This window comes from Lepidochelys kempii, chromosome 17 (assembly GCF_965140265.1).
Source record: "Lepidochelys kempii isolate rLepKem1 chromosome 17, rLepKem1.hap2, whole genome shotgun sequence".
Classification (NCBI taxonomy): Eukaryota; Metazoa; Chordata; order Testudines; family Cheloniidae; genus Lepidochelys; species Lepidochelys kempii.
In genome coordinates, this window is record NC_133272.1 from 18882619 (window position 1) to 18909252 (window position 26634).

General features: G+C 37.9%; 1 protein-coding gene across 10 annotated transcripts in view; it reads left to right on the forward strand.

Moving 5' to 3' along the window:
- CUX1 (cut like homeobox 1) overlaps window positions 1–26634 on the forward strand; it is a 402959-nt gene that overhangs the window by 291315 nt on the left and 85010 nt on the right. For 6 of the 10 annotated variants that reach the window (XM_073315641.1, XM_073315642.1, XM_073315645.1 and 3 more), the window contains 8 exons: window positions 993–1041; window positions 2147–2243; window positions 3288–3959; window positions 5005–5070; window positions 6478–6579; window positions 9288–10114; window positions 12514–12679; window positions 13308–13364. In XM_073315641.1, the coding sequence (XP_073171742.1) occupies window positions 993–1041; window positions 2147–2243; window positions 3288–3959; window positions 5005–5070; window positions 6478–6579; window positions 9288–10114; window positions 12514–12679; window positions 13308–13364 (2036 nt within the window). The remainder of the gene's footprint in view (window positions 1–992; window positions 1042–2146; window positions 2244–3287; window positions 3960–5004; window positions 5071–6477; window positions 6580–9287; window positions 10115–12513; window positions 12680–13307; window positions 13365–26634) is intronic. The other 4 variants (XM_073315643.1, XM_073315651.1, XM_073315649.1 and 1 more) reach the window with 2 other exon arrangements.

The window sequence follows — 26634 nt, forward strand, 5'->3', positions numbered from 1 at the left end:
ATTGGGATGTTCTCTCCAATTCTGTTCCCTCCCGCCTTTCCACTCACCTTTCCCGTCCCTCTTCAGTGACCCTTCTCACGAGCAACTTCTAATGCAGGAGGTGCAAACGCTCCTATAATTCGGAGTGGTAGAGGAAGACCCTCTGTAGTTGCATAATTCACTAAAACCAACATTTTCAAAAGTGTCCACTAATTTTGAGCACCTCTGACTCTGTGTCCCCAACTATAGACACCTATAGCCTGATTTCCAGACTCTGATTGTGTTAATGTGGCACCCAGAATCAGTGGATACATCTTCAAATATTCGCCTAACCTTTCTGTGACTTAGATTCCCCTTCTGTAAAATGATAGTGCTTATTCTGAACTACCTCACACAGCTCTTCTGAAGATTAAATATTTCTAATATGCTTTATACATAAAAAGTGCTCTATAAGTTTTATGTCTGGCTCTTTCATGTATCTTAAGAAATACTGAACAGTCAGTCTTCCCCATGCTGTAGAACGGAAGGTTATTAAAATGAAGAACTGCCTTTTAGGCTGTAGTGCATTGGTCAGAAAAATAATTTGTGCATATTTTTTATATGCAAGCTGGTGTATTTTATATACAGTATTAGAACTGTTATGGTGATATCCCCTGTTTTGTTGCTTTGTTATAAGTTTCTCATTCCCTTCAAGCTTCACAGATAAATTTATATTGTTTCTGACAGCTTAAAATGTTGTATCCTTATTAACCTTTAAGTTTATGCTCTAAACTGGCCTGGTGGGATTGTATATAGAATGAATTAGATGACGCTTGAGAAAATTTTCTTATCCAAAAACTAGTTGGAATAGTTTTTCTGTATTCATTATCAGATTATATTACTGCAAGGAAAGTTGTTAAAGTTCTCACTTATAGTGTTCCTGGAGAGTAGGAAATTATAATGTTAAATGCTCATTAGTGGAACTGTTATGGAAGGAAGAAATAGAAAATAACTCATTTTTTCACCCTTTACAGTATACTGAAGTCCGTGGAATTTGCACCCTCTGAGGGCTCTGGTGCACAGGTACTGAATCTACTTTTGTTTTCTTAATCCTTTCTCCAGTTCAGTTAGTGAATATTATTTTTGTGTTATCTAGGGCAAGCACGAACAATTTTCTGTTGATCTGTAAACTACAGGCTCTTAAGTGTCCATAAAATATTGTGGTACACAAGTTGATCATTGGCTTCTCAAGCCTCTTCTTTTAAAGCTGAATTGAACATTTTTTGCCTGTTAATTACATTTCCTTCAAGTGGTCAAGGGCAAAGAATGACATTACAGGTGGTGTTTGAGTGAATAACCTGAATATTATAAAACTGAGTCTTTTTAAGATGCTGCATTGGCACACAATTAAATTGAAACTTGGATATTTATTGAACTAATAATCGTCTGAAAACCTTGTTCAGTAATTTTTAAATATTGAAAAGGCTTGGCTATACCATTCACAAAAGAAAACAAGCTGAGAACAGTGAGAAAGGAGTAGAAACTTCTAATACTCTAGTATATTAATCTCACTTAAGATCAAAGGTTATGAATTGGATTCCTGCTTCTGAAATCCAAACTGAATATCAATATACCACGTGTAAAAAGGATTACTTTTTAATGATCAAGGGTTAGATATTTAGTGGAAGGTAAATGGCCACTTTTTGTAACTGATTTAATTTATGATCATATGGTCTGTTTGCACTGAAACACACAGCATTTCAAGGAAGTATATAATGCCAGTGTACTGGAGTGGTCCAGGAAGAAGAAATATAATCTTAACTAATACTTCTTCAATTAAAACAGCTTTTTAGTTTTTCATTGGAAACGATACCAGCACAATTTAAAGACAAATAAAAAAGTAGGTAAGAGTAACAAAATGATTAACAGAACACTTAAACAAACAAACACCGAGTTGATGAGTGATTTACATTGAAAATTAGGCAGCATAGCTGTTGAGTAGCATGTATAGGAATCTGAACATTCACATACATATATACACGATGAATTCTACAGCGTCAGTCATAGCAAAGGCAAGTGCTTTCTTCCTCCTCCTGAATTCTTTCACAATAGTTGAATGACCTTCTTAAATTGTTTAATACCTTCATGGCTAACCTGGAAGCAAACCTCATGTTTTGACTGTCTTTAGGATGCATCCAAACCACTGGAGGTGTTGCTGCTGGAGAAAAATCGCTCATTGCAGTCTGAGAACGCCACACTGCGTATCACTAATAGTGACCTGAGCGGTAGGTTGTGATTTTCTGCTGTGATACTTTGTTTACTATCTGGGGGGAAAAGGAGAGTGAATGTGAGATGAGAGAGTCCAAGCTAGTGTGTGACAGAAAGATTAATGGACAACAAGGACCTTGAATAATGTTTGATTTTGCCATTGTATGGGCTGGATAATAGAATAAAGACTTAGAGACCTGAGAGCTGCTCTGAAGGTTAGAAAAGAGAGGCATTGTAGGATGTACCAAATGGTAGCATTCAAGGCTGGTTTCAGTTTCGGTAACAAATTCAGCAGTGGCGCAAAAAGCTCTGTCCCCTCCCCCCCAACACACACAAATGTAAAGCCAAGTGTTTGCATGTAGAATACAATAATCCTCCTATCTAATATGCTTAGATATTTTCATGATCAGATCAGTTTAAAAAACAAATACTGAAATAGCTGTGTCTTTATTAGCTTTCCTAATGTGGGTATTTTACATTTTCTGTGCAAATTTTTTAAATGGTGGAGTCATGGAATTTCCAGAAACTTTAATGCTTATGGTTTTTGCTGCTGGTACAATTAAAAGTTGTCATTGGCACTGGGGTTTCCTACATTCTGAAATGTATATGACTTTAACTGAGCAATCTTTGTTGCATCCACTTAAACGTGATTTCTTTAATTAAATTGATTTGTTCCAAAATGTAAATGTTTGCTGCATTAGGTTCAGCCAAATCCACTGAGTAATGTCTTGAATAAGAGACGCTAAAGAAACTTGCTGTTTGTAATTGACTTTATATTAATTGTATAACTGCACTTCATGTAATTGTTTTAGTTTTAGAGTTTGTAAGGGGGATTCTCCAGGCTGCAACATACAAGAAAGGTGCAAACATGAAATGCATGTTGTTTGTTTTGGGGGCCTTGTTTGGCATATTAAAATTTAAATTAATAAAAAACAAACCACCACCTCATTGGCCCTTGTAAAAACTGCACTTTTTCCCTTTTGTGGGGCAAACTTTGCATTTTATCTTGGTTTTTCCCTTTTTAATCCCCCATAATGCATTATGTTTGACCTTCCTTGTAGGGTCAGCCAGGAGAAAAGGGAAAGACCAGCCTGAGAGTCAGCGTCCTGCAACCTTGCCGGCCTCCCCTTCTTCTCAGTTGCTCCGCAACACAGGGGAGCAGGCTTCCAATACTAATGGTACACACCAGTTCTCACCAACGGGTTTAAGTCAAGACTTTTTCAGCTCATCCTTGGCAAGCCCCAGCTTACCCCTGGCCTCCACAGGAAAATTTGCACTAAACTCTCTCCTCCAGCGACAGCTAATGCAGTCCTTCTACTCCAAGGCAATGCAGGAAGCAGGAAGCACAAGCATGATTTTTTCAACAGGTCCTTACAGCACAAACTCCATATCTTCCCAAAGTCCATTACAGCAAAGTCCGGATGTTAATGGCATGGCCCCATCTCCCAGCCAGTCAGAAAGCGCTGGGAGCATCTCCGAAGGCGAGGAGATAGACACAGCAGAAATTGCACGTCAGGTGAAAGAGCAATTGATCAAGCACAATATTGGACAGCGGATATTTGGACATTATGTCTTGGGACTGTCACAAGGGTCTGTGAGCGAGATACTAGCCCGGCCAAAGCCATGGAATAAACTGACTGTGAGAGGCAAGGAGCCATTTCACAAGATGAAGCAGTTCCTCTCAGATGAGCAGAACATCCTGGCGCTACGCAGCATCCAGGGTAGACAAAGAGGTAAGTTCTGTTTACTAACTGATTTAAACTTTGGTCTCTTGAACTATGAATATGCAAACCAGTGAAAACTTTTCTCCTGCTAGGCCGTTTATGCAACAGAATTGTTTTTCACCTTACTGTTTTACAGAGCTACGGTGCAGGAACGTATGCTCTACAAAACATAACTTTTCTAAATCTAATTTTCAACTACATTGTTTTCCAGCAGTTACACAGTATAGTATGTTTGACACTGAGAAGCAGAGATTTTCTTTATACTCTGGACTGGATTGATTTTTGTTGGAAAGAGTGAAGAGCTGGTATATTAAAGCCTGTCTTAATTGAGAATAGCCTGATATTGGAATGAAACATTGAGTGAAAAGTAGCTCTCAAGAACATCAGCCACCACATGTACCTCCAAAATTATAGTAGGGATTATTTGCAGAGAACATATGTTTATTGTGCCCTTAATAACTCTGGTGGCAATTTTTCCTGTGTGTCTTGAAAAAATTATATGGGTGATGCATAAGATCATTAGTTTGACAAAAAAAATTAACCCAGATTTTAAAGCAGCTTTGCTTATTTATGTAGAAAATCTTAAGAAGTAACATTCACTTTCACGTCAGTGTGATTAATTTTAAATAAACACTAAAGCTTGCATTTAAGAAAATGAAAAGAAAGCTGTTAAAAACCTAGAAATAGTTGAAAGAATAGGCAGCATTTCCACAGATGTTGTTTAAATGAAAACGAACGTCATTACATTTATAATTTGTTCTTCCTTTTGATGATTATACTTGGGAGGTTTATCTACCTATCTTTAGACATTTATTTATATCTATCTAACTTCTATTCTGTATATAGATGTAATTTTTATTAACAAATCAGTCAGCCTTACTTCTTCCAAAGTAGCCTGCTCCTCTAATGCTTGGACAAAGACTCAAAGGGTTTAGGAGAAGCTTGAACCCTTGTATTTAGTGATAGGCAGCTATCTTTTCATGTCACACAGCCCATGATGTCAGCACAATCATCCCCTGATTGTTTTATTCTTACCAAACTTGTTTTTCAACAGAGAATCCAGGCCAGAACCTGAACAGACTATTTCAGGAAGTACCGAAACGAAGAAATGGGTCTGAAGGTACGTCACAGGCAGGTGTTTTTCTTTGCAGTTAATATCTAGAAAATGGAGTGTGCTCTAGCTGTGTGTTTCCTTAAAGCTGTGCAGTTTGATTCTGGCCTGGAATCTGATGGAAAAACAGTAAGTATAAAACAAACCATGGGTTACAAGAACACTTCACTTTTTCTAATTCCACCACTACCATACTAACTTAACATGTTTTGGATACTGCCTCCATACCCCATCCAAATATGTATGTATATAAAAAGAGATAAGTGATAGAAGTGGCATTACAAATAATTAAAACTACTGAGATACTGTTTGGCTGTCTTCCTTGTGGCTTCCAAGCAAGAAAGTTACCCAATATTAAGTAATTCCTTCACAAATAGGTAAAAGTATTTCATCCGTACTACGGGTACTGTTCTTCTCCTAGGATTTTGATTACATGTTGACAAATACACTATAAGTTGCTCTTGAAATGGTGTAGAACTTACCTTAGCATAATATGTGAAAAAGCCTGGACAAAGCTTTCACTGAAGATCAGATCAGTAAACTACTAATTGAAGAAGTAGGAGCTGCTATTTAAGTATCAACTTTTTTGCCTTGTTTCAGACCAATGACAGAATTTTGCTTTTAGCAAGATGGCAAAATAAAAAAGAAAACCAACCCTAAAATATTTGTTTTGTTTCTGGTCGAAAATTATGTGGGCCCTGTTAGTGATATATGTAGATCATTTATAGAGCATTACTACATGATGAAAAATGCACTCAACAGAAGTAATCTTCAAAATCATTAGGAATTTTCTTTCTGTCTTTCTTTGCTTTAAAAACAAGAAATAAGCCTTTTATTGTTGGGGAATATCTTAAGGGTTATCAACACTTAAAAATGTATTTCTCCTATTGTTTTGACAACCTGGAGAGGTAAAATAAACTAGAATAAATATTGCGTTCTTATATCCAATGTTCTCTGATTTAGATTCCAATCTGGAATAAAATGTACAGTGTACTCAGATCTCATACAGGGTCAAACCAGCTAATGTGATATTTTATATGTGGTTCATGACATCACATTTTTAGCTCCCCCGAAGAAGGGAATAGACTCAAGATTTTTTTTAAATTCCTGCTGGATAGTACAATTTGTGTAGTACTTGACACTGAGTACATGACCTACTGATTCTTCTACTGTTTATATATTAAAGTTATCCCGTAGCTGCTGCTGAATGGTAATATACCGTGTATTTTCAAGCAGAGGAAATTTCTTGAAAACAATGGAGTTTCCAGTACTAGTGAAGGTCAATAAATCTTAAAATCCTCCCAATGAGTGCTTACAAGCACCTCTGCAAACTGTTCTCGGAATGAATTGCAGGCATTACACTCGGTGTTTGCTAAAAAGATTGCTTAATGTCATTAGTTTCCTTCTACTCTTCAGGTAACATCACCACAAGAATCCGAACCACAGAGACTGGCTCTGATGAAGCCATCAAATCCATTCTAGAACAAGCCAAAAGGGAGCTGCAAGTACAGAAAACAGGTACAGGCTCACTTTGTCTCTTGTTCCTTTTACTTCAGAATTTAATTAAAACAATTATCATGAGCTTTCTGGTTAATTATGTTCTTAAAATCTTGAACATATTTTTGCAGAGCTGTTTCTTTGGAGTGAGGAGGGGTTCATGTACATAATATATATTAAGTTTTACTTTATATCCTTAAAAATAAAAGGAGTACTTGTGGCACCTTAGAGACTAACCAATTTATTTGAGCATAAGCTTTCATGAGCTACAGCTCACTTCATTGGATGCCGATGAAGTGAGCTGTAGCTCATGAAAGCTTATGCTCAAATAAATTGGTTAGTCTCTAAGGTGCCACAAGTACTCAGTCTGTATTCGCAAAAATAAAAGGAGTACTTGTGGCACCTTAGAGACTAACCAATTTATTTGAGCATAAGCTTTCATGAGCTACAGCTCACTTCATCGGCATCCAATGAAGTGAGCTGTAGCTCATGAAAGCTTATGCTCAAATAAATTGGTTAGTCTCTAAGGTGCCACAAGTACTCCTTTTATTTTTGCGAATACAGACTAACATGGCTGTTACTCTGAAACCCTTTATATCCTTAGTGCTAGATAGAACCTTTAGAAAAAGTCATAGAATCATAGAATATCAGGGTTGGAAGGGACTCAGGAGGTCATCTAGTCCAACCCCCTGCTCAAAGCAGGACCAATCCCCAACTAAATCATCCCAGCCAGGGCTTTGTCAAGCCTGACCTTAAAAATATCTAAGGAAGGTCACAATTCCTCTCCTGCTCCTGCCTTGCCCTTCTTTTCCCCACATCTGACCAAACAGCAAAAGACCCACCATAGTTGATAATTTAATCCATTTTACTCCTCTGCATGCCTGTGTTGGGGCCAGTCATGAGCTAATCCTTAATTAGTATGTTCTCACCACACTATATTTCTCATGAATTGGGATTATAACACAATCATTCCTGAATCTGACTTTTACAGGGCTTTATTTCATGGTGTAAATTGTTCCTTGGAGCTTATTTGCTTTCCATTTTCTGATTTTAAAAATGCGCTTCAAAATGGTCATGCCAGTTCAAACAGTGTTTCCTTTTCCAATGCACATGTCCAGGTTATCTTCCCACTGTGTAATTTTCCATGCATTTGACAGCTATCAAAACTTTCTACCTAATTCTCCAATTCTGTATATCCACTTAAGGAGTTGGCACTGCACTAGAAAGTGCTTTGCATTAAATTTAATTTTATAAATAAATATTGGTTTATTACTTTGGATATTCAGCTTTGAAATTAAAACAAATCACATGGCAAAAAATATCTGCAGGAGTAATGGAAAGATGTTTTTAGTAAACAGAACAAGTTATTAGGTGTCTAAATGTGGAATAGATACAGTAATTTAAAACAGATTAATTACTATATTCTTCTGCAACACACTTCATATGAGGATCTCAAAGTGCTTTGCAGACATTAATTAATTAAGCCTAAAACTTCCTATGAGAGAAATAGTTAGCTAAAGCAAAAGAGGCATCCCTGTTAACTTTTTTCCCTTGTCCTTATTTCTGATTTATTTTGTGGGGCATGAAGGAGAAGGGACAGAGGGTAGCAGAATGAAAACATGCATAGCTGACTCACAGTATTATTATAGGATAATATCATAATTATATTAACCCTATTTATTTTCATTTATGGCCGCTTCTTGAAGTGCACAGCTCCTTTAGTCAGATCAGGTGCATCACATTGCCCAACCTCCATAATGGGATTTTTAAGCCTTGGAATTCATCTTCAACTCAGGTCTCAGTGGAGACTGCTATAAATCCAAATGCAGGACCACCCTACCAAATCTCCTGACCCTGCAGAAGAGTACACTGGAGTCTCCTCTGGAATTCCAACCTCTGCTGCTGCATACGTTGGCTGAAGAAGGCCATATCAGCACTGATTCACCACTAAAACCCTTCAGTTGGACTCTGTGTCTCTTCTTTGATGCCCATTGGCTCTATACAGGGTAGAGATCAAGAGTTCTTCCTAGAGCTTCTGCTTGGCAATGCAGACCACTATGACTGGACAGCACGCTTATTTTTGAAAGCTGTTGAATAATCGTGTTCTTTTTAGTGACATTTCATTCAGTGGTTTGGAAAAAGAGAGAGAGAAAGCTGAGTAGTCAGGGAAAGAAAGGAATTAAATTTGTTGTAAAAGTCCTTGAGTTTTCAAATTTCCAGTTCTGTTTTGGGTAGTAGAAGGATTAACCATACCAGATTATTTTTGTTGTAACAGGACACTAGCAGTGCAGCTGGATGACCTGGACTTTATTTGTGCATGATTCATTTGGAGGAGATTGAGAACCAAATGCTTAAGTAAATGTTGCTGGGACCATGAAGTGTTAATGTCACTTTTGGGGAAGTATATGTTTTGCAGGGGAGGGGAGAGGGAAATAGGGCCAGTTTTTCAAAGCTGTATATTTGGAAATGTTTGCAACGCATATCAGTTATACATATGCAGTTTGCGTGTGTGTGTGCACATGTGTGGCTGCAAATATTTTCCAGGGCATAACTCTTGAAAATTATCTTCTTTGATTAGAGAAAATAAGATTTTATATATGTAAAAATGTACTGCAGACCGTCTATTCCCTCACAGGTTTGTTGGGAAACATTTACAGTGACACTGATGTTAGAAGAATGTGTATATTATATAAAAAGTGTTACATTTCATCTTTGGTTTGTTTTCACAGCTGAGCCGGCTCAGCCACCTTCTGCATCTAGCAGTGGCAATTCTGATGAGGCCATTCGATCCATTCTGCAACAAGCCCGACGTGAAATGGAAGCACAGCAGGCTGCCCTTGAACCTGCCTTAAAAACACCACCTTTGTCTCAAGCCGACATTTCCATCTTGTCCCCAAAACTAATATCTACACCTGCAATGTCATCAGTTTCCAGTTATTCTCCACTGGCTTTGTCACTGAAGAAACATTCAGCTGTCATGGATTCTAATATATCTGCATTGCAGAACCTCTCTGGGCTAAAAAAGGAGCACCAAGAAACACCAGTTTTAGAGCTTCATGGAATAACTGATTCTGCACAGGGTGTGCTGAGGCATGTTAAAAATGAATTGGGACGTAGTAGTGTTTGGAAGGACCATTGGTGGAACACTGTTCAGCATGACAGAAGAAATACCACTCTTTCTGAAGATACAAAGGTCGAGGAAGCCAGCAGTGGAAAAGAAAAGGTCAGCAACCAGACAAGGTCAGATCGTAGCCAACTCCAAGGACCATCCTCTTCAGAATACTGGAAGGAGTGGCCAAATGCTGAATCTCCATATTCCCAGAGCTCTGAATTGAGCGTTACTGGGGCAAGCCGCAGTGAGACACCACAAAATAGCCCCCTTCCTTCCTCTCCTATTGTACCTATATCAAAGCCATCCAAACCCTCAGTTCCTCCATTGACACCTGAGCAGTATGAGATTTACATGTACCAGGAAGTGGATACAATAGAACTAACTCGTCAGGTCAAAGAAAAGCTAGCAAAGAATGGCATCTGCCAAAGGATCTTTGGGGAAAAGGTAAAGAACTGATTTTTCATTACACTAACACTTTAAACATGTAGTGCTATATTGTTATGCATGGGGATGGGAATCTGCCACATAAAGGCACAACATTTCTTTTTCATTCAATAGTTACAAAATACATTTACAAGTGAAAGGTATGAGTCGTGTCTTATGACATTGCACAGATTTTCTAGCTTCTAACTTCTATACGTAAAGCTTCTTCAATAGCTTACAGTACGAACACAAACCTAATTTCTTCTTTTCACAGTTCAGGGCAACTGCATGTGTATTCCCCCTCTGTGGTCCACCAAGAACACCCACTTAACAGTTTCTGGCTCCCAATCATCACCTCTTGGACACAGTTCCCGTACTTCGCTGTAATATTCTCAGCAAGCCAGGCTACCTAAACAGGCCAGGGTCTCCACTTTCCTTTCTCTGTAAAGGTTATGAACATATATATAATTGCCTGTAGTTACAAGTTACTACACAGCTCTTTATAATCAAGCACATTTATTCTTAAGATGCAAGCAATACAGGAAAAAAAACATACTAAAACAGTAAAAGTTCCTATGTACTAACCAGAGGTCACCCATCAGTCTTATGAGGGCTTAGTAGGTCTGTCCCTGCTAACCCTTCCACAAAGATTGCCCTCCCACACCTAGACAGAAGGTCCTGAGTCAGTTTAAACTCAGGCTATTTATCAAAAAGTTCTTTCTTTGTCTGTTGGTCTCTGGGGAATCTAGTTTCAGCTATTATGTGCAAGCTTCCCCAGGAGACTTTACTTACCTATTGGGGTGGTGGGGAGGGGAAAATGACAATCTGGCTGATTGAATTCCTGGAGGAGCTGTGGTAGCCCTGTCCCATGAAGCAGAACACAGTCATATATATATATATAAACTATTCGTTTAAAACAAATGGACCCCAACAATATTGCATGTGGTTGTAATATCTGTCACACTCCTCAACTACGTTCATTTTAAGTTGGAACATATATTGAGACACTAATGCAGTGGTCCCCAAACTGTGGGGCAGCCTCAGCCCATTGCCACAGCCCCAACCTTGGCCCCTGGCCTCGGCTCCATTCCTGGCTCCAGATCCTCCTCCTGCCCCCCCAGCTGCAGCCCCAGTCTTAACCCCCCCCCACCCCCCATGGGAGCTGCGGCTCTGGCTCCTGGGGGAACTGGGGTGTGTGGACTGGATAAGGGGGGGTGACCCTGAAAAGTTTGGGGACCACTGCGCTAAAGTGAACTCATGGACTATTTGAGTAATATCCTTGCAACAGATTTTTGTAAGTGAAGGTTAAGGGACTCCGGAAACCTGAAATTTCTTGTTTAATATTTAAAAATAATATAAGGGGATTTGGAACTCTCTCTGCTCTTCAGTTTTATATTTTTAGTTAAGAATTCTTTATATAGTCATTGCTTAGCCCTTAAGTGTCCAGCCTCCCAGTTAGCATTAGTATCTTTTTTTAAGTGAGCCCTTGGTGATGCATATACGTCTTGTATAATGTAGCATTCTGAAGCTACAACACTCAGAGTTCTAATGGTCTCAGATCTCATAGCTCAGCAGAGTCAGGTTGGGTCATTACTTGGATGGAAGACCACCAAGGGAACATCTAAAGCTACAAGAAGTGGTGTTGGTGATGCAGCAGGTGGCACTATTCCTTCTGGTTTGGTACTGAATCTATGTCCCAGCAGGATACTAGGTACATTATGCTACTACAAGTACCATGTTTCAAATAGGTTGTAAAACTAAGAGCTTGACCACTTGGGGTCATTAGATATTCCATGGAGCTTTCCTAAAACAATGGATGTTAAACTCAAGTGTCCTGGCTGAATTCCAGGTCAGCTAATTACATTCTGCCTATCTACATTCCTCCTATAGTTTTAATTGTCTACACTTCCTCTCTTAAACTATTGTGTAGAGTTGCAGTTCATTGTTAAAGATGAGCTAACGTGTACAAAATGAAGCTGTTAAAGATTTAAGTGATTAGCACAATTGATGGGTAAATTTGAAAGTTTCAGGTATGTTTATTTTAAAACAAAATACATGAAAATCGTTTCCTGTTTTTATTTACCTGCTAGGACCAGGTCTCTGATTCTCCAGTTAGAACTGATGACATTACATTATACAGTGTGTTATGCAGCTCCCTGTGCTCTTGTAGGTGTTTTCTCCTGTAGGAAGAACACATACTCCTTCCTTAACTCAATATTTACACACACACACACACACACACACACATTTCCATTTACTTATAAAATGTGCATTTGTAACTGAAGGCTCCCCATGTGCTTTCTGGTTAATGATTAATATACATGTGACATTAGCAACATGCTGGTAGGAAGTATATCACAGAAGTTACCCACCCCGAAATAAAATGTGCTAATATGCCATTCTTGGTTGCTTCATTTCAGGTGTTGGGCCTATCTCAAGGGAGTGTCAGTGACATGCTCTCCAGGCCAAAGCCATGGAGTAAATTGACGCAAAAAGGCAGAGAACCATTTATTCGCATGCAACTCTGGTTGAATGGTGAGCTGGGACAGTGTGTCCTGCCTGCACAAGGACAGCAACAAGGACAAGGTAATTAAAATTCCACTATGTTGTTGGCATTGAAGGAGAGGAATTATTTTTAAATTGCAGTAAGCGAGAGTTTTTTCTTAAGTTAGCTCTGCCATTTGTGTAAGTAGAATTGCCCACCTCAACTTCACAACCTGTTGTTAAGGGACTCACTGGGATTTTACACAGAAGGATTAGTTTTCTGCTTAAGTCGTAAGCAGGAGATGATGAGTTACCAATTAAGATAATGGAGTTTATGAATAAATACAGCATATAAATCAAGCAACTTTGGATAAATGTCTAGAAAAATGTGAAAGTTAAATTCAGTCACATTTTAATAGGAATTACTTGTTTCTAAAGTTCTCTGAAGAATTTTGATCCATGTAACCAGATAAAAGAATTAAGTTTTAAAGAGGGAAGTGGTGGTTCTAATTCTGTTTTTTACCATTGTTTTTATTATACTGTTTAGAAGTATCAAATATCTAGTGGTTGTTTTTAGTAATACCAAGGCAGATTTTGCCTTCACTTGGTTGTAACTGAGATCAACATTTGACTAATTGTTAAATCTATTTAGAATTGGAGTTATTGCCTTGTTTGGGGGATTGGGAGTCTCCTTTATTGTTCCCTGATTTTACTGTTCTCTCTTACTTAGTCCTCCTCTCGGTGACATCACTGCAGGATTCCCTACAGCAGGGATGTGCAAGCTCAGGTAATCAACTGGCTTCAAATGATTTGCTGTAAAGTAATTCACTACATTTTATTCTGTTTCTGCTGCCTTGATGCCCAAAGGATTCTTGTGTTTTGTTGTTATAGCATGCAGGAGCACCTTAAGGGTTTTTTATTAACAGTTAACTCCTCATCCCTCTGTGTTGCTATGGCAGATCTTGAAAATGCAAGCATTTAACAGAATACATTAGGCTGGAAGATTGTGATCTGAGATCATTCGCACTGTATTTTTTTTTTTTTTTTACCATAGTATATCAATTTGAGAAGTAACAGTGGCTGTAAAACATAAGCGTTTCATTTGTAATATGATCTACATACCTCAGCTGCCTTATTTGTTGGTATATTTTTTTCACCCTCAGCTATGGTTTTAAACCAGCTTTCTAATTTAAAGTTGAGGAAGATTGCTAAATATGCAACTCACTCTCCCATATCTTCACTAAAACATAACAGAGATGTGTGAAAAATGCAAGTGAATTGCTTAAAGATGTTTCTGAGGATGACCATTACAGTAGGGAGCCCAAGTATAAACCAGCTGTGTTCCTGCTGCTTGATACCAAATTCTACCCACGCACACTATGTAGCCAGTTATACAGTTAACTGATGTAAGCCATTTATACTGTATCCAGGCTAGAGAAATAATTGTGTTCTGTGGTTGCAAGATGATCAGGTGCTATAAATGAGAGAATTACAGGAGTTTAGAATGGAAAGGAAGGACCTGTTAGGTTATCTTGTCCATCTCCTTGCAGTTGTAACACAGTACCTTTTGCTGATAATTGGTCCAGTTTAGGTAAAATGCCCTAAATAACAGGGTTTCCACCATTTCCCTTACTATGAGACTCTTACAGTGAGATGTATTAGGTTGTAAAACAGAAGCGTTTCATTTGTAATATGACCTACATACCTTAACTGCCTTATTTGTTGATATATTTTTTCACCCTCAGTTGTGGTTCTAAACTTATTTATTTCTCATATTGAGAAATTCTCTAAACTTTCCCCAGGAGTTAGATGAAAATGGACTGAATACAGGCAAAATGTCAGCGTTAAAATCAACCATGAAAATAAAATCTTCATGAATAAAATGAGGAACAGTCTTTGCAATCACAGAGCTATTGTTACTTACAAGTATTTAAAGAACGTAAATTTCCTGAGGCATTTTTACACTGCTGCTCATGAAAGTATGCAATATCTACTTTTCTGTAGCATTCATCTGACACAAGTCACAATTCTAATTTAAAAATATATATAAACACTTAAGAAAACATAGAAAATATCATAAATAATACATTTAATAGGTCATTTAAAAATAGTAGGGTTTCAAATGGGAGGGAAGGGGAAAAGGCTATATTTTTATTATTAATCATTTTTCTGGTCCCTAACAGTAATTAAGAAAGGGTTGAAATACTGACCTACAGTATTGCAGTCTGATCAACTCATGGGTTCCCAGGAGGATAGCTAGTAGCTAACGGTTATTTCCTTCAGGAAGTTTAGATGAGTTAGTGTGAGGTTCTGCTCCACTGCTACACATCCCCACCTAGTCTGTCAGTTACTGTCCTTGAGCTAATATTTTGCAAAGTGCTAAGTTTTTATTACCTGATTGGAGCATATTATTGATTACCACCCTTTATTCTTGCCTTAAAGGTGACCTGCAAATAAGGAAAAAGATGGGATTGTGTCCATGGCTTTCTTTTTATGATTAAAAATAAACACATGAATAAAATTGTTTATTTTTAGAATTAGAAGTTCATTTCTTGTTTTCCCTTTTATATTTGTAGAACTAATAGGCTTATCACATCACAGATAACAAGAGAGTAAAGCATGATCAGTTGAGAGGAGAAGGGTAATCTGATCGTTTTTGTTGCCTCCTATATTTTAATTCAAATGCGTGGCAAACATTTGGTAGAAAAGCTGTGTTTGTGAAAGATTCAGCATCCCACCCCTCTACTTGAGGGCTGTAAATGCTCCAACTCTAATTTGATTGTCCTTCAAGGAGTTTTCCAGCAAAACCAATGAAGGCAAGACATATCTAAAGAAAAAATCAAGGAGAATGTAACTTTTTTTTAACATTCAGGACTTTTCTGTATGATATAAGATCATAAATCTACATGTTTGTATATGATAAATAAACAAAAAAGGGTCCAAACCTTTAACACATTTAAGTATTTGCAAGAATAGCCTCTGATACCAAAATATAATCGGATACTCTTCTGTATTCTGTGTCTGTGAGCTTTAAGCATCAGTCTAGTAATCAGAAGATCCTTGCACAAGTTCTGCTGAATGCATTTTACACGCAAATTGTATCTATACTTCCAGTGGTGAAAAAGAAATTCAGTATGTTATTTCTAACATTTTCTTAATGTATCTTTCTACCTTTGCCTTTGGGTAAATCTGTCTTTTTAATGAGGTATGTGTCAACAACATGGACCAAATCATATGGAAAAAAAATTCAGAATTAATGTCACCCAACTGCATCAGCATGTTTCTTCTTTTTCTTAATGAATTTGGCCCTTATTTAGGTGCATTTTTGTTGGTCAAAGATAGATTAGTATTAGAGAGTTGCAATAAATATTAGGACGTGTATATGGTTGAGTGTTTTGAACACTTGTATTGTATGTAGCTCCTGTATTGGTTTTATTTGGATTGCTTTCTTTACTGAGTGTCTGTAAAACTTTACCAACTAAAGATACCATGGTCTTATGTACCAATTCTGGTGATTATCTTGATATTCCCAAGAATGTTGAATTTTTAATTCACTTCTGTATTTATCCTTTGTGAAGGTCATATAGTGTCCATATACTACATTAAAGATTTGCATGTCTTTTTGGTATGTGTTTCTGTTAGGGTCTTCGTATGACCTAATGTGGAAATCTTCGTTTGTCAGTACAGCTGCGGGTGATCTCAGGGGATTTTGAATTTCCCTTTTGTTTGTCTTCCTTTCTGGGTACCATCCATCATTCCTAACTTCATGCTGTTTAGCAGTAGTAATGCTCATGGGAATTGAAGAAAGGATTATAGCTGCATAAAATGGGGAGCTAATCAAAGCTTGTTTTTTAAATCAAAATCTTGCTTGAGATAATTGAGTACCACCTAGTGATTTAAAAACCAAAGATTTACTGTATTTAGATCTACTGAAATATTACATAAAACCTTTCCTTTCAAAATAAAAAAAATTGTAACAACAAGGGACGATTAATCTTTATCATCCCTTAGGAAAGAAGTATGGAAAAATCCAAAGACGAGTACAAAGTTTACTCCAGATCTGATGATAGTTCTTGCATTGCAGAATGACAGGAAAGCCAAATATCTCATCTGTCTATCTCTATTCATACCATGCTCATCACTGTGTTATCTTTCAATAACAAAGGCTAACAGGTAGTTAATTGTGGATTGGGTCAATCTCCCTATTACGCAGCAACAGAGTTATTAGATATTGTTTACGGTCTTGTTCTAATTACTGTTGTGAGAAAACTAAGGCAAAGATATGAGTGTTACTCTTTTGTTCTGGAAGTAGTGAGATTCTGATTTCTTGAGGAAAGGAGTTTGATAGCCTCAAGCGGGACATGAAAAAAACTCTGTGCCCTTTCTCATGATTCTTACCTTTATTGTGCATGGCTTTATAGTTCCAGAGGAGCACAACTGTTATAGGAGGTGTTCCAGTAGGTAGCTCAGACCAATCTATTGAGAACTTCTATAGTTAGACCCATGTGCTAATGTACATGGACATTGGTTCCTCTGCTCCTGAGTCCATTCCAAATTTGGATTTTTTTTATCTGTGAAACAGGCTAATATCTCCTTGTAGCAAGAGATACTGGGTTCTGTGAGAATGCATTCTCGGTTAACAAAGTTGTTTATGGTTTGAAATGGTTCTGATGAATATGACTTTATGGCCAATAAAATGGAGAAGAAAGGGGGATCTCTTGACGTAAGAGTCATAAGACTAATGACAGGTTTCAGAATAGCAGGCGTGAATTCCTTACACAAGTAGGTTAAATTCAATTACTTATTTTAAACTTTGGTTAAAGAGGCTAATAAAAATATAAATGCCATCTCTTATCAGTGTGAGCCAGATCAGAATAGAATTTTTTAGTTAGTTCCTCAGAGTGTATGGATAACTCAACAGACTCAAGCCTCTTGTGCTAACTCTAAAATGTAATTTTAATAGGCAAATTGGTTAAGTTTCCACATCATTTGTGCATACTGAGTTTGCAGCTCTAAAGTAATTGGCCCCAGTTTGTGTTGATTTCAAGCTGTGTTGATTTCAACTGGTACCTCACAAGGGCAGCTGCTATAGTCTGTCTAATGTGTATGGTTAAATTCTGTGCTATTTCCCTGATAATTTGGACCATGACAACGTTCCTGGTAACTTTTCTAGTATCAATAAAGCGAGGAGAATCACTATCCAATGCACTTTATTGGGACCTTGAAATGCAGTGCAAAGTTGGAATTAAAGTTGACTCTTAATATAACATGGACAGCATTGCTAGAACATTAGTTTCATTTGTTTCTTTTCTAGAATTCTTCTTTTAGTCACAATCTGTTTTGCGTGCCTATAGCTCTGTGTGTGTGTATTATTGATGCTTAGTAAATAATTGATTTTATTGAAACTCTACCTGCTATTCTTTTTCAAAGACCCTTTAGCATAGGAGATGTCTTTATCATACAAGTGTTGATCTTTTTTTATGCATGTTAACCTAGAATTTCACCTGTTAAAACCCTTTCCCACTCATTTTTATTTTGAGTCCACATACACTAGGTAAACAATGATCAAAACTTCTGCAACACAATTCCCTCCTCACTGTGGTCCTTACCTTACAGGTATAAAAGTGTGTTTGGCATTATAAAATCTGTAATTATGAGCACCAACATTATAAGGAAAGATTCATTGTAGATGTAATGTAGTAACTTGGTGACAACACTCTTTCCCTATTTAAATGGAGGAAAGGGAACTCGTGCAATACCCTGAAGCTGATCTTAATTTATTTTAAATAGTGAATGTGGGTCTATATCTTCATTTTTAGAAGAACTGCAAATAATCCATTGCAACCTATATTTTTTCTTTTTTTGGTCAGGCTGTGTGGACTCCATAAATCAGCTGTCCTATGGTCTGAGCACAAGACTGGGAGCCAGGAACTCAGGCATTCTAGAACTTGTCTGTCACTGATTCCCTCAGTAAACTTGGGCAAGTCATAAAGGCTCTCTGCCTCAGTTTCTCCATTTGTAAAAATTGAGATAATACCTACTTCACAGGATGCTTCTCATAATTAATTAGTGAATATGTATAAAGTTTGAAGATGAAAAGTTTAATTAGTTGTACTGTTACCACTGCTGTTTTTGTCAGGCAGTTATGGAAAAGTACCAATTAGCACAATGTCAGTGCACTGAGATATTTCTAGATCAGCATAGTGCTTACAGTTCTTTATTTAAGGGATTGCAATAGTCCAAAATTGTTGATGAAAACTTTGCTTCTGGAATAGTTTGCTATAATTCATTAGATCAAAAGTATTTTAAGATCAAGCAAACCATGTGACCTCCTTGGTACATATTCTTTCCAAGCTTAGTTCAGAGTGAAGATCTGGTCTGTTAAATATGATAGACTACAAACACTCATTTCTCTCAATTTCTTTATATTCTTAATCATTCATCTATGTTTTTCCCCATCCCTCCCTTTTTTTGGAGGGGATCTTCCCTCTGTGATAAGAGAGCCCCGATTCTCTGACCCTCCCTCTTTACAAACAGTCAGTGGATCCTACAGCCAGCTGCTAGTTCCAGGAGGAGCTGGGTATGAAAGAATGATCTCATATTTTGAAAACCAGAATGTAAGAGTAACTGACCCTAAATCAGCAAGCAGTTTTGACATAAAGGATGCCTTAGTATTTGTGTTGTGGTGTCCAAAGGTCTGACAGCTTGGGGAGGGGGGAGATAGGGCTCTGGATGGTTTGGCAGCTGAGAAGAAGGGTCAGGCACCTTCCTCTATATTGAGAGGGAGTCTGGAGGGCTTGGCAGCTGCAAAAGAGGTCAGGAAGGGTACTTATCACTAGGATAAGGCATTTGTCTCTCAGTGATGGGAGGGTTTGTCTGCTGGCGAGGAGTCATGTTGGGTTTTTGGTTGCTTGAAGGGAAGTGAGGCACATGTCTCTTCATAGGAAGCTACAAGGGTTTGGCTTCTGGGATTGGTCACATAAGAGTGCTTATCGGGGGGGAAAGAGGGTATTAATCTATTTCATCCCCTTGGCTATGGTAATGGATACAGGCAAACTACAACTTTAGGTTGCTTGGCAATTTAGTAAAATACTGTTGAGGTGGGTGAGAATTACCTTGCTTTGACTGCATAAAACAGATGGACTGTTTCCTTCCTGAGTTATTGAATAGAAAGTATATGCTCCAAATGTACAGGTCATTGCTTCCAATCCATAAGGAGGATACAGCTCTAAGGCAGGTATGTTTCCCAGGAACTAGTCTTAACATGAAGTAAACATTCTGTGGTGGAAAGTAACAGATTATAAACCAGATTATAATTAAATCAGGTTTAGATTATAAGGAGCTGTGTGTTTGATTGATAAATATGTAAAATCATTTCCAAGAAGAGAAAACTGAAAATTACTGGAAAATTAAGTATCCTCCAAGTTACCTTGTGGCTGTCCCTTTTGTTTCAGTGCAGAGGAAGAAAAGAAAAGATGTATGTGTCGAATCTAATTTGATAGATATTTGAGATTTTTTAAAATTTGTAAAGTCATCCAGAAGATTGTTCCTATGATTATTTTAATTCTGATGGAAACCATTTCTTTTCTAGGTCAACATTCCCCTACAGACCAAATGTTGAAATATAATGCTACTGTGTGGGAACCATAAAGTTAAATAGACTAGAAATCATGTATAAAGAAAACTGAAACTGACTGGTCTATTTTCATTGTTCGAGCTGAGTGAAATGCAAAAATTAAACAAAGAATATAAATAAAGTGAATTTGATATTTAAAATTCTTACAGTTTTAATGATCAAAGGTGGTACTAATAATAAATTTAAGGAAATTTGTTTCTTAAAAAAAAATAGTATTTGAAACCCTGTGTCCCTCTTTAAGAAGTGTATTCTACATCCAGAATAACCTAAGCACCATTTGATAGTATTTTAAAGGCATGATCCTGAGAAATGCAGAGCACCAGCAAAATTCCTTTGGACATCAGTAGTCTGCGCATCTCACGTCAGACACTAGGACGGTGATACAAATACTCCTTTTAAAAAAAAAAAAATTTAGCTTTGCAATTTGTTACTTCCACTTCTCCTTCCCCTATCCTAACATTATAAAACATACCCTAGCTGCTCCTGTCTCCTAAAAAGCTTCATCAGATCCACCTCCCAGATACTTCTTCCACCACAGCACCCTCCCTAATACCTTTGCTTTCTAAGGAAATATTGGGATGTGTAAAGGTGATGGAAGCTGCCCCCTCCCACTCTCCATATTTTCACACAGATGAACAAGTAATTTCTTTAGTCTTAGTGTAACTTCAGTTTTGTTTTACATTTGTTTTTCTCCTTTTCTCTTTTGGAACTTATATCCTAAATATAGAGTAAGTTGGAACTAGTAGATGTTTCATTTGTCCTTTACAAGAGGACCAAAATTAGCCTGTCATTTGGCACCTAAATAAAGTAGCTAAACTGTTCTTTGTACGAACTTTACAATTACAATCTAGTGAAGTTTCAACATTTTATTTTGTTTACTGGTATTATGCAAGCAAGATCAGCACCTAAAAATCCATAAGACCTTGAGAGAGAGAGGATGAGCAGGAATGAATACAATTGTGTTTTAATCTCCTGTTTTGAGACAGTTATTTTTCTTGTGAAGGTTTTTTGTTTTTGTTTTAAAGGTAACTTGGAAATGCTCTAAAACTGCTTATTGTAAAGGTAAAAAAAATCTAGTAAAAGGACAGCAATGGTTTCTCTAATTGTCAGAGAGAAAACTGCACAGAATGGCTGAAGCTGGGTTAGCAGTGGGACTCCCCAGGGGCAACAGAAAGATGTTATAATCAATTACCACATCATAACACTGATGTATGATAATTACTGAGTGTTCCTCCTGAGATAGTGCAGCATTTGGCTGGGATGCAGCTCTTTCATGGTCCACTGCCTGATTAATATGCAAATAATAGGTTGATTGCATGATGAATGCAGAAAATGAGTTCGCTGATAACATGAGCACCGAAGCGGGAAGATGATAAATTACTTTTACTGACTGTCCTACATTAAGTACCCTTTCTCAACAATTTTATCACAAATTAAGTAAAGCAGTATGAAGAGATTATGAGGATGTGTAAAATAATATACCTTAATAGCTTTTATAATATTGTTGCGTATAATCTAAATGGCATTTTCTTTCAGTACTTTAGCCAGTACTCCTCCAGAACGGTTTTGCATTTAGTACAGTAACACGCAGGGACAGTCCATTCAGCCGCTTTCTGTTAAGATGAAGAGCAATCTGCTATACCAACATATATGACTGGTGATGGTTTGGCCTTTCTTATGAGAAAAAGAATCCAGATATTAACCCCTCAAGTATCTTGCCCCTAGCAAATGAATGTCCACATTGTTTAGTGAGGGGGGAATATTCTTCAGTACAGAACAGGATGTACACTGGACATATGTATGCTGTTGCACCTGGTTTAAGCTGTATATCCAGGGGCAAATGAGGTTAAGACACTGAACACGTTCATAGAAGTACCTGCATACTCTATCTAAGTTTGTTAAGAAGCTTGAGGTGGAGAGAGGACCAAACGAATATGATGGTGATAGCATGATGAGCTCTAGTCTCTAACTGACTGGAGCATCAGCAAAGATGTTACAATAATAACGAAGTTAGGACCTCTTAGAAGCATTGAATCGGTGAAAAATTGTCATATAATGATAAATTTTTGCTTACAATAAGGCAATTTAAACACAAGTTTTGTTTTTGGTATCTTGGTAGGATGTTTTTATGACAGATATTTGTTTAATCTTCAGGAACTCATTAATAAAACTGTTCCTACACACAAGCTGCTTTAGTAATAAGGTTACTGAAGATAATTTTTTTAACAGTTACTGTATTCTTAAATCAATATGGATTTCTGAAGAAGTAGTGAGCTATGGCAACACAGAAAAATCAGGTTTTTAAAGAGGGCTTGGTGGTGTACAATGGTGTCTTAAAAACCTGCCAGGATGCGAGTGTTAATTATATAAATTAAAATTTGATTTAACTTAAAAATAATCTTCTAAAATTATCTCAGCTGTGGTTCTAAAAACTGTGATTGTCTATATGCTAACACAAGCCCCCGGTTTTCTTCCTTGTTTTTCAAAAAGTGCATTAATGTAATGATCATCTAGTCCATCCCTGGACCAGTTCAAGAGTGTTCCTTAAACCATATCTTTTGGAGTTTTGTCCAGTCTTTTTTTAAAAAGTGCTATCTAATTCCACAGGCTAATAGCACTGCCAAGAAGCTTTTCCTGGTAGCCTAAATTTCTCTTTTCTTAATTTTGTCCCATTACATCTAGTTATACCCTTAATAGAAGCTTAAATATTGTAATTCTCTACATCCTTGATGTTCACACTGCTCATTACTGGTGAATACAGATATTCTCTTTAGGACCCCTCAACACTGCCCAGTCCTCTTAACTTGTTACATATTGTATGTTTTGGTTTATGTCAATAGTGCAGTATCTCTTCCCTCATAGCCATGTTTGCATATTAATTCTTACTGTGCTGCAGAACTCTTTGTATCAGCACCTCTTTGTATCAGGGAGCACCTGGGCAGCTACACCATAGTGCATAGATTGCCTAGAAGACACACCCACAGAGGGCTTGAGAAACAGACGACCAGCCAAACTAGTAGCACAGGATAGCCCCCAAAGCAAAATACTTTGAAGAACCAGTTACACAAGAAGGCAACTGTGTGTCAGCCTAGGCCCTGGTAAGGATGAAACACTGTTAACGGCTGTAGTTGCTAACAAACTATTATCCACGCTGCATGTGGACACAAATCCTGTTTGGAGCCTAGTATGCTTCCATTGGGTTATAAATTTGGTTTAAAGTCAGAGGGTGAATAAAGCATTCTTTAGCCAATTAGATAAGCTATCTGTAAGTGAATAGCAGTGCATACCAACTCCCCCTGTGGATCCTGTGGGCGTGAACTAAAAAGTACCTAAAAAGAACAGGAGGACTTGTGGCACCTTAGAGACTAACAAATTTATTAGAGCATAAGCTTTTGTGGGCTACAACCAACTTCATCAGATGCACAGAATGGAACATATAGTAAGAAGATATATAAAATACACATACAGAGAAGGTGGAAGTTGCCATACAAACTGTAAGAGGGTAATTAATTAAGATGAGCTATTATCAGCAGGAGAAAAACACTTTTGTAGTGATAATCAAGATGGCCCATTTAGACAGTTGACAAGAAGGTCTGAGGATACTTAACATGGGGAAATAGATTCAATATGTGTAACGACCCAGCCAGTCCCAGTCTCTATCCAAACCCAAGTTAATGGTATCTAGTTTGCATATTAATTCAAGCTCAGCACTTTCTCGTTGGAGTCTGTTTTTGAAGCTTTTCTGTTGCAAAATTGCCACCCTTAAGTCTTTTACTGACTAGTAGAGTAGGGGCGTTGGGGGATGAGAGCTAAGGAAGCGTTATTCTTGGCATACTGTGGGGCCATGCGGGTACCTAACGCCCCTACTCTACTTGCACTACATTGATGTCATCTTCATCATCTGGACCCATGGAAAAGAACTCTTGAGGAATTCCACCATGATTTCAACCAATTTCCATCCCACCATCAACCTCAGCCTAGACCACTCCACACAAACGGTCCATTTCCTGGACACTACTGTGCTAATAAGAGATGGTCACATAAACACCACCTTATACCGGAAACCTAATGACCACTATACTTACCTACATGCCTCCAGCTTCCATCCAGGACACACCACACGATCCATTGTCTACAACCAAGCTCTAAGATACAACTGCATTTGCTCCAATCCCTCAGGCAGAGACAAACACCTACAAGATCTCTATCAATCATTCCTAAAAGTACAGTACCCACCTGCTGAAGTGAAAAAACAGATTGACAGAGCCAGAAGAGTACCCAGAAGTCACCTCTTACAGGACAGGCCCAACAAAGAAAATAACAGAACGCCACTAGCCATCACCTTCAGCCCCCAACTAAAACCTCTCCAATACATCATCAAGGATCTACAACCTATCCTGAAGGACGACCCATCACTCTCACAGATCTTGGGAGACAGGCCAGTCCTCGCTTGCAGACAGACCCCCAACCTGAAGCAAATACTCTCCAGCAACCACACAACAAAAACACTAACCCAGGAACCTATCCTTGCAACATAGCCTGATGCCAACTCTGTCCACATATTTATTCAAGTGACACCATCATAGGACCTAATCACATTAGGCATGCCATCAAGGGCTCGTTCACCTGCACATCTACCAGTGTGATATGTCCTCATGTGCCAGCAATGCCCCTCTGCCATGTACATTGGCCAAACCGGACAGTCTCTATGCAAAAGAATAAATGCATACAAATCTGACATCAGGAATCATAACATTCAAAAACCGGTAGGAGAACACTTCAACCTCTCTGGCTGCTCAGTGAAAGACTTAAGGGTGGCAATTCTGCAACAGAAAAGCTTCAAAAACAGACTCCAAGGAGAAACTGCTGAGCTTGAATTAATATGCAAACTAGATACCATTAACTTGGGTTTGACTAGAGACTGGGAGTGGCTGGGTCATTACACATATTGAATCTATTTCCCCATGTTAAGTATCCTCAGACCTTCTTGTCAACTGTCTAAATGGGCCATCTTGATTATCACTACAAAAGTTTTTTTTCTTCTGCTGATAATAGCTCATCTTAATTAATTAGCCTCTTACAGTTTGTATGGCAACTTCCACCTTCTCTGTATGTGTGTGAGTGTATCTTCTTACTATATGTTCCATTTTGTGCATCCGATGAAGTGGGCTGTAGCCAACGAAAGCTTATGCTCGAATACCTTTGTTAGTCTCTAAGGTGCCACAAGTACTTCTGTTCTTCTTGCAGATATAGACTAAAACGGCTGCTACTCTATAAAAGGTACGTAGCTCACATTAACCTCGTCCTCTTTAAACAGACTACATTAATACAAACTTGGCACCTTTTCATTTGCACCTGCAGCATTCACACAGGGAGTAACTGCGGAGCACCTGTATGCACACTGCGTAGTCTGAACTGTGGGGCAGTCTAGACATAAACTTGAACTTTTCTCACTGGTTGCCAGTACCAGTGCTAGACAATGATAAAAGCATTCATTTCGACTGAGCACTGGCCTAATTGACATCTTTGCCACCCTATCACATTATAAATTAAGGCAGTTTGGGACTCTATATCGATAGAGATGGTATGGTAGAGACTAAGGAAGTGACGTTTTCTTCTCTGCTCTTGAAATACTATATTTAAAACTGCCTGCGCCTGATCTACACTAGGGCCTTTACCACTGCTGTGAACTGCACCACTGCTAGCAAACATCGTTCTGAAGGGACGTAATTTGTAGTAATATTGGGCACTCTGGGTTGAATTTTCAAAAGTATCTAATCAAGTTAGATGCCCAGCTCCCATTAAAAGCCAATGGGAGTTGGGTACCTAACTCTCTCGAGGACTTTTGAAAGCCCACCCTATGTCAGGCCCTTCAGTTGCCAATTTGGTTGCTCTTTTCTGAACTCCATCTAGTTTTGCTACATATTTCAGGTGCCCACAGCTGAAAATTTATATATAAATGTAAGTGTGGAACGAGCATAACATTGTGGAAAATGCAGCATAAAATTGTGGCGAGATCGTATAATCCCTTGCCAATGCTCAGAAGTAACTTTATTCAAGTGGTCACAACCTTTGGCCCTAATTCTGCAAACATTTCTGCACATGTGTAACCTTAGACACATTCATGAGCATGAGTATTTGCAGGGCAGGGGCCTTTGTTTTTCATTTTTTTCTCAGAATGTAAAGACGACGAAGTAGTAGCCAGGTGACCAGCCTAGGCTTTTTTGTTTTCATTATGTAATTTTTGAATTATTGGTTCAAGGAATTAAATTGATTTTTTTTTCTTTCAAAAACACACAAATGTTTGACACAGAAGGGATATTTTTCAGATTTTTTTCTGTCACCCACGAAAATTCACCTCTGAGGCAAGACCAAGTCTGGAAAGTTTCAGACCTAAGAGTTTTTTTTTTCAGTTCTAACA